The 9,228-nt window shown below is 29.5% G+C and overlaps 2 protein-coding genes across 2 annotated transcripts in view; one reads left to right on the forward strand and one right to left on the reverse strand.

Moving 5' to 3' along the window:
• Hexo1 (Hexosaminidase 1) overlaps positions 1–5,479 on the reverse strand; it is a 40,558-nt gene extending 35,079 nt beyond the window's left edge. The window contains exon 1 of the mRNA XM_068776200.1: positions 5,391–5,479. The gene's annotated coding sequence lies outside the window, so the exon portion shown is untranslated. The remainder of the gene's footprint in view (positions 1–5,390) is intronic.
• Positions 5,314–8,984, forward strand: TfIIEbeta (transcription factor IIEbeta). Its single transcript, XM_068776201.1, has 6 exons — positions 5,314–5,487; positions 6,421–6,525; positions 7,780–7,942; positions 8,169–8,278; positions 8,356–8,533; positions 8,724–8,984. Exons 1-6 carry the CDS (start codon positions 5,426–5,428, stop codon positions 8,982–8,984), a joined length of 879 nt encoding a protein of 292 aa, XP_068632302.1. The 5' UTR covers positions 5,314–5,425.
• Positions 8,985–9,228: the final 244 nt, after the last annotated feature.

The following is a 9,228-nucleotide window of genomic DNA, read 5'->3' on the forward strand; positions in this document are numbered from 1 at the left end:
AGAAGTGATCAGAATATCTGAAGCGTTTTACGGAAAATAATGTCAAACATATATAAGGCCGTGAGGTCTTCTAGACTGGTACTATTTCTATTTACAAAAACATTGAAAAATGAATATACCTAGTATACATAACTAAGGCTAACAAATAAATTAGTTAATTTGTTTGGTCGTCGCCGTTTCAGCCTATAGACACCCACTGCAAAGCATAGGCTTCCCCCAAAGATATCTATGGGGGGATATACTACAATTGCCACGCATGGCAGACGGGTTGGCGTTCACAATGTGGTATTATGGTACGCAAAAGACGCTGCTGTCCATCCTCTGGAAAATTAATTATGAGCAGTTGCAATTCTATATAATTAATTCACAAAGTGTGTATTGTATAAAATTGTGTCCCGGGAATGAAACTCGCGACCCACGATCGCAAGATTCAGTCCACAGGGCTTACTGCTCGACCGCCACTGGAGCGCGAGGTAAAACAGACCTGTCAAGAACAAACGACAGCTCGTTTCTGGAACGAGTTTCCAAAGATGCATTTGTAGAACAATTCAAAATTTGTTTTGGTACGGAGAGGAGTATGGTCGGTGAAGTTAAACGCCAATATCTCGGCGAAGGCCACCCAAACTTGCAATGCGAGTAGCAAGTCCCTAGCACCGTACCTGTTTTCTCTGTTCTTGCAATGGACCCGGCATCCATATGGTTAATCCATGAATTTCAGATAAATTTCGTCTCAATATATAGATATATTACTCCGACCTTTAGAAATATTAAAAAGCCCTTGTTCTTGTTTATAAAAAGGTTGGCTCGAAATTCGGTATCCGCGAGAAATTCTAAATATGAATTGGCTTTAAATATTTCAAGATGGCCGCAATTTGTAGAATATGCATTCTAATGTCATTACTTCTGAGATGACCAAAAATTGTTCCACCTATTTCGATATCTGGTTAATACAAATATTTGCTGTATATTATGTATATGCATATACATATATAAAATGCTCTAAATGGCAACGAAACAGAAAGCCAAGTTAACTATTAGGAATATTTTTATGTTAATGTTTTGTCATATGACATATATAATGTATATCATTTTTATATTATTTGTCATTCATTTTTCTAGATTAGTTTGATGTCGAATAAGTAATACTACGCAAGATTTTCGAGAAAATTTTGAGTCAAAAACAAACATCGTCGAGAGCATATGTCAAACTTTTTAATTGTCCCTAAAGTTCAAAAATTCACATTTGACATTTTCGTATCATTCCTTCTCTTTTTTTGGTAATGATTTGCATATCCTACTAACTTACCATTTTTATTAATTGATGTAAGCTGTAAAAGATTGAATTAACTATCAATACAATTATCGTACGGTACACCGTATCCAATAATTAATGGTGTCAGAAAGAACATATGACGTAATAATAATATTAGTAAAAGCGTTTTTAATTTCGAATTACTACAAACTAATTATTGTTTAATTTCTATCCGTGCTAACTATGTACTGCCAGAATTTATTGGCATTCGCATTTATTTAGAAAAAAAAATAATGTTACTTATTTTAAAATGATCACTTTATACGGCGCAATAACAAATAAGTGTTAATGCTTTTTAAAGATTGGTACTTGCAAAAAGTATCCGAAAAGCTATTTCTAAATTTCTGTCCAATTTTAGACGTCTAGTGAAGGGACAGACCCTTTCATTTGCATACAAGAGTAAATGTAATCAAATTGATGACATTTGTATAAATATGGCCACAAAAAATAGTTAAACAAATAGGACATCAATTCTAAAAGTATTATTGCTTCATAAATCCACGTATTGTTAACAAGGATTAAAATCATAATGATTATTAAATTTAAAAAAGAACAAACGGTTTATTCATATTACATTAAACGATATCTGTTATTCTTTTTGTCAAAGGCAAATGCCATTTGCCCGTTGACATTTAAAGCTTCACAAGACTCGAATTGGCAGAGTGCAAACGTACTGAGTATGTACCTTTTGTAACAATTAACCTCAAAGGTTTCCTCAAAAACATTGAGTTCGGCGGTTACAATATTTATTTCAGCGGATTAGGAAGCCGTCAAGTCTTATATCGCTTAGGCTTCGGTCAAACTGTAATAATTCAAAGAAAGACTTTTCATTGAATGACTGTAGTTTGACCGAAAGCGCTGTACCGTGCCTTAGATGTGCACGACAGGTCGATGTCAACGCTCACGGCTGCGACGCTCATGTTCTTTTTTTTCCACCACGTCACTCTCTCATAAGGCGCGGTACTGCAGTATCGGTCAACTATAGTTGCAAAATCCGCTGCAAGATGATTCCAAATTATACTGTGATTCAGAGATGTCCCAAGAGGTCCCTTCCTCGGATCAATTCGTTAACCCTTAGTAGCCTGATTTACGAAAGTGATTTTTTTTAATATTTCTGTGTTTGCTTGAGGGTGAATGATGAAGGGAAAAATAGTTTTTTTTTTTTAATTTCGTCGGGAAGAATATTATTCAACAGTAAAATACGTACAGCCATCCTATTAAAAAAACTAATAGTAATGTGAAAATTCGGTTTAAAAGATTGGAATCAAAAGTGAAACTCTAGGTTATTAAGGGTTAATACTATCGGTTTATATGTGAAGGTTGTAAAGCAAAAATATAGCTACGTTTTAATCAACTAATTTTAAATTAGATTTTGAGCTAAGAGTTTTTAAAAAAATTATTGTTATAATATAACGTAGTCGCTGTAAATATCTTAATTAGTCTCGACCGACATCAAAGTCAATACATGCGACCTCTATCTGGATGAAATTGGAAAAAAATATATAAAAGAATAAAAAAAACTGTAACTAGAATTCCACACAACACAGTGTAAACAATATATGTGTGTAGATATCGCAATCTTCACATATCGGAGCTTTTTAGGTCAATACAACGCCATTTTATTTTTATTGTCGTACAATAAAAAAATGGGTACAATATTTTGGCGCGACATTTTTCCATCTGTGGGACTGACAGGCGTACTTTGATATGACATTGAAAATTTTCCGCCTCATAATTTTATCAAATAAATTTTACAATTAATTTAGTGTAATAAAAATTTATAATCTGTTTTATTAATAATACATTTTTTCTTAACAACGTAATATATCTGACGATTATAAACGATTGTAATTATTTCGTGTAAAAAACTGTTTAGACATTTACTTTATCTGTATTGCACTATTTTCATGAAAAATATTTAAACTATTTATTTTACTGGCTTATCATTGTATAATAGTTTTATTTTAATTTTTAACACCTATTATCTTTGTATATAACACATATTATGTTTGGCAGTGTTGCAAATATTGCCATGTTAATGTTTGTTCTATATCATTATATCTGTTGGTAAAAAAATAAATAAAAACGTAAACACATTGTTGGAAGCTCGTAACATTTACTATCAGGCTTTCCGATTTCAATACGTTTTCACAAACTATCATGTATACTTTGTTACGTTGACTTGAAGTATATGTAGAACAGCTTTTTGATAACTTCGTAATTATTTAAATATTAGTTATATTGAAATAATTACGAAGTAATAATAATTTCATATATAATTATTATCTGTGAATTAGCATCATTTTCAACACACTCTCATTTTAGATCACAATACATTAAGAATTTTAATATTTTTTTATAGTCTTTGGTACATTATAATTTTTTTTATTCGTTTCGATTATGACTTCCTCATTTAACCTAACTCTTATTAACCAGCCATTTCTTTAGGTTTTAAAAAAATTGGCGAAGAGTTTTTAATATGGGAAAATTATGGCATTATCTTGTATTACCTTTGACAACATTTATTTTGCCAAATATGTTCGTTATTATATGTAGTTCATGCATATCGTACCTAAAAGCTTTACTCTTTTACTCGAAGTATTTATAAATTCTTTCCTTGGTTTCAATGGGGTTTTTTTAAATAAAAAAATTAAAGACTGTCAAAAACTAAATGGTGCAGGTTTCTCAAAATTAGACAGTAGCCGTTGCATTTAAAATTATTGCGGGAATTATCCAACAGACTTAGCAAGCAATTAATTAAAAGTCCGTTTTTAATTTCATAATTATTTTTTGTTGTAAGCATTATTGTAAAGAAAATCTTACCAACCTGATATCTTAAATATTTTGACGATCTTATAATTAGGAAACTTCATATTGCAAAATTTACAGACCAAATCAATTATAAAATTAACATTAATATAGCGATAGTAGCGATAGCGATAAACGACGCAAGGAGGAGGATTGAGGATATCAAAATACAATTTTTTTTAATATCTCTTCATGAATGAAACACTCACTCATTCATAGGATCCATAAAAGTCATCATAAGCGTGTTCGTGGTCTGTTGTTTATTCCCGGACCCTTACTTAATGGATTCAATTTTAAAGAGTTAGCCAGAGAAAGTGTTATACAAAAGTGTATCAGATAATGATATATATCCACCACTCTTACAATTTTATATATGTCTACCATAGACATGAAAAATACGTGATTTAAAATGTGTTGTTATCGATTATTGGACTTTCAGCGTTTTTTTTATACTAAATTAGTGAAAATCATGGAAATGGAAGCACAATACTTAAGTCTAAAATAGTCAATAACCTAAAACTAATACAAAAGAATTGACCTGAAAACAGAAAATTAGAAATGAATTTGAATCAAAGATAAATGACACAATACTTGTAACTCAATTAAATGCACTCGCTAACACTTCCTTTTAAATAGTATCTTAATTGGATCAAGAAATTGGATTACAAACTATGGTTTATTGAAAAAGAGCATCGGCGGTACTTTAGTTTGTGACTAAGGTAACTCGCATGCGACCTGAATAATGAAAATGTTTATAATATCGTATGTTTTCATTTGGTTACAAAGATTTATATACTATTTTATATATTTAGGAAGTTTTGCTAAATTATATTTAATAGCGAAACTAATAAAATTATTATAAACATTTCGATAGTTGTAAAGTTTCGAAAACTTATCTTCTCATAAACTCAACGTTTTGTTTGTAGATTCTAATGAATTATTAAATTTAAAATTTTAAATATATAATAACGCATAATGTAAAAATATAAATAAAAAAGTAAACAAAAATTTTTAATAGACTTTCTCGAACATTACTCAAAATTTAAAAACATTAACAAAACTCAAATTGTTGAGTTTTTGTGTATACATATAAGATAAAAAAAAACTTGGCTAAAAACCTTGTGTTCATTCATACAATATAATCAAAAAGCATGAAATGCCAGTACACATTGTCACTTTGACGTTTCACATCAAACAAAAGTGAAATGCAAAGTCTGATAGAATGTTAACATAATATCTTTAGATAATAAGATAATTGTAAATTTCTTACTTCTTCTAGAGCACTGACCTAAAAAGTTCTTAATAATGGATCCGGCACTGCTGCGCGAGCGGGAGGCATTCAAGAAAAAGGCACTTGCAACACCAAGGTACGCACTACATACTGCTTACCGGAATACTAGTTTAATTTTATTCACTTACGACGACACCTACTTTCACTCTCCTCTCGCTCCCACTTATTACAACGCTTTATTGATGCTTATCCTTAATATAACAATGAATTCAATAATTTATTTTTTAAAAACTAAATTTCGAAATCGCGTAAATCTACGATTGACATTTTGTCAATAATTACTTTTTAATTGACTTTGACATATCAATACAAAATTGTTTACAAAGGTATAATGAATAAAAACTGATAAATTGTCATTATAAGATGTTAGTTTTTTTTTTAAACAGAATTAGTGAAATAAAGATAAACAAATACAATATTCTTCCATATTATACAAGCCTAATTTGACTAGTCATAAATTTACTTTTTTTTATTAATTCACACAAATCCTTTGTGATTTTATATAAATCACAAGAGATTTATCATTTATCTTAAATTTTCAAACAAAATTTTATACACAATCATTATTTTATAATACTTTATGTAAATTTATAGAAAACTTCATGTACACTTCTTTTAGATTGTAAATAAAAGACTATCTTGCAAATTATTAATTTCTTAACTAATAAATATAATTAAGCACTAATGCATAATATACACATAATGAAAAATTATTCACATCATTAAACTCTTTTACATTCTTTCACCAAGAAATCGGGATACATAATTATATGATTAAATTAAAAAATGTAAATAATAACTTATAATTAGTATTGTATTGGTGTGGGTGGATTCCCTACAAGGTGTACTGATAACATAGTTAAGATCGCAGGAAGTCACTTGATGAGGAGAGCACAAGCTTGGTCATCAAAGCAATCTCGAGGAGGTCTATAACTTACAGTTGTAAATTATTGTCTGAAAAAGAAGAATTACAATTTCCTTGTTATTATATGATTTTTATCTGTTACAGTATAGAAAAGAAGAAAAAAGATGATTCTCAATTTAAAGATGAGTCGAAGAAAAAATCAAAGTCTTCGAGCTCTGTTAGCAGCCAGCCAAAGCTTGACGCTACTAAGTAAGTGGTATTAAAAAAAAAATAAAGTAAACTTAAAAATACAGACAAACTTAGAAACAAAATAATTAAATTTCTGAAAAGCAAATCAAGTGTAATATCTGATATTTTAGTAATCATTAAATTATATTGGTGAGTATACTTTTGTAACTAATTATTGAATTAGTTGCAAAAGTAAACATGAATTAAATAATTATAAAAGCGGGTATTAATATTGGAGACGGTTTAACAAGAAGAGTGTAATTTTATTAAGGCATTATATTGAGTTTGCCGAGTGTTGTCTAAAAATAAAGAATTTAGTCTATTGCAATTACATTCTTTATTGTAGTACGGAGTTTATTGTTAACATGTCACTATGAAGTAAGTCTCTCATAGGTAAAATGAAAAGAAATTATTTTACATAAAGTCCACCCGTTGTACTTTTTTCTTTACTATTATGCCGCTGTGTATATATTTTCTAGTGGGAAATATAAAGAATATTAAAAATAAAGGAAAAGATTAGGAATGAATTACTTCAACTACTGTTCGGGCACAACCTACATGACTATCTTGAAAAATTCAATTACAGGAAAGAAATTGATTTAAATTTCTATCAAATCGTTTATCAAGGTAGTTACTATATATCTTGAGTAAATAATAGCGTGAATATTTAGAACCACTGAGCTGAGCTTGCAAAGGATTCCTTAAGCTCAGGTACCATAAAACAGTCTCTGCTAATCATGTTAAGCACCTTGTTGCAGATCAAAGCTATAAATGCCAAGAGGCACACAGTATGTCAATAAAAAAAACTTTGATCGTCTTATTGAGTAATTGGTAATAGTTGTAAAAGCTTTAAAAGGGTAAATATATAGCTCATTTGCTTAAGATTAAAGTGTAGTATACACTATCCAAAAATCAATGGTTGCAAACATAATAAATAAAATTGTGTTATATGTGTTATTGGCCTATCATGTTCCAATAAAAAAAAATACTTTCAGAGTAATCTCTTCATACAATTGGATACTTCAAATGATTGGCAACAGGTGTTGGTTATGTGTAAGAGAATTAAAAGCAATTACCCTGTACAAAGAGGCCAAAATATGCATGACATTGGGCCAATATATAACTTTCTCATAAGTTTTGTTTTAGTCATTTAATCTATTTATAAGTCTTTATTTGTCATAAATTAAATAAATAATTTGTTTCATTCGTTTGTAAATCACTGATATAAATAAAAGTTAAACTTATTAAATGTTATATTTCATTAACATCTTTCAGCTATAAAACGATGACTGGAAGCTCATCCTATCGGTTTGGAGTACTTGCTAGGATTGTGAGACACATGAGAGCTAGGCACCAAGACGGAGATGATCATCCACTAACCCTGGATGAGGTACTTGACGAAACCAATCAGTTAGATGTTGGGAGTAAAGTTAAGCAGGTTTGTTATGTACATTTTTTTTATAAAATTTTTATTTTCTTCAATGTAATACAGAAGTATTATGTAGCATAATTCTGGAAAACATCTGTAGAGTAAGAACTTTTTTATATAAATCTATCTACTGCTTAAAACACTATTAATGAAGAATCAAATCTCTTTGCTGGAAAAAGCACTTTTAAATAAAAATTTACATTTTAATCACACATATTTCAAATTTTCGTTTCAGTGGCTACAATCAGAGGCTCTACAAAACAATCCAAAAATAGAATGCACCCCTGATGGGAAATATAATTTCAAACCAGTGTACAAAATTAAGGATAAAAAGTCTCTACTTAGGTCTGTCTTTATAACATTTACAACTATTTTAACAGTATGCTTATTTATGACATATAATCTGTGTAATTTTTTCACAGGTTATTAAAACAGCATGATCTGAAAGGATTGGGTGGAATTCTACTAGAAGATGTACAGGAATCATTGCCACATTGTGATAGAGCTCTAAAAAACTTAGCACAAGAGATATTATATATAACTAGGCCCACAGATAAGAAGAAAATATTATTTTATAATGACAAGACTGCCACTATGGATGTAAGTGTTTTTTACATTCATTTTTTATTTGTTTTACAGAATAATAATCTGAATTTTTTTAAGTAGGTGCCATTTTAATATTATTTACATTCTTATTGTCACAAAACATTATGGTTACAATTTTTTTTAATCATTTATGGCTAGTTGCAACTTTAGTAAACATCTTAAATGTTAATGAAACTTTTAACAGGTTGATGAAGAATTCGTAAAATTATGGCGAGCTACGGCCGTAGACGCAATGGACGACGCTAAGATCGAGGAATACCTGGAAAAACAAGGCATTAAATCTATGCAAGATCATGGACCAAGGAAACCAATTGCTCCTAAACGAAAGAAGGCTTCACAAAAGAGAAGACAGTTCAAAAAGCCTAGAGACAATGAACATTTAGCAGATGTTCTTGAGACTTACGAAGATAATACACTTACTCAAAAAGGAGTCAGTATAAAATAATTATGAATCATATGTTGTTTTATTTATGACATTGTTTACCTATAAAAATCTGTTCTAGAACACTTTTACTATTTTTAATATTGTAATTCCCCTTTTATTATTTGTCTATGAAAGTTAGTTATAATTGTTTATCTCTTAACATTTTCTTGGACACCATACATAAAAAAATATGTTAATGTAAAGAATATGGTTGCTTAAAAGTAGAATTATTGTAATTTCTTATTTATGAATTAATTATTTAATA

The sequence above is a fragment of the Battus philenor genome, unplaced genomic scaffold, assembly GCF_028537555.1.
Source record: "Battus philenor isolate CCGP_79_NKW_IND1 unplaced genomic scaffold, ilBatPhil1.0.hap1 SCAF_12, whole genome shotgun sequence".
Classification (NCBI taxonomy): Eukaryota; Metazoa; Arthropoda; class Insecta; order Lepidoptera; family Papilionidae; genus Battus; species Battus philenor.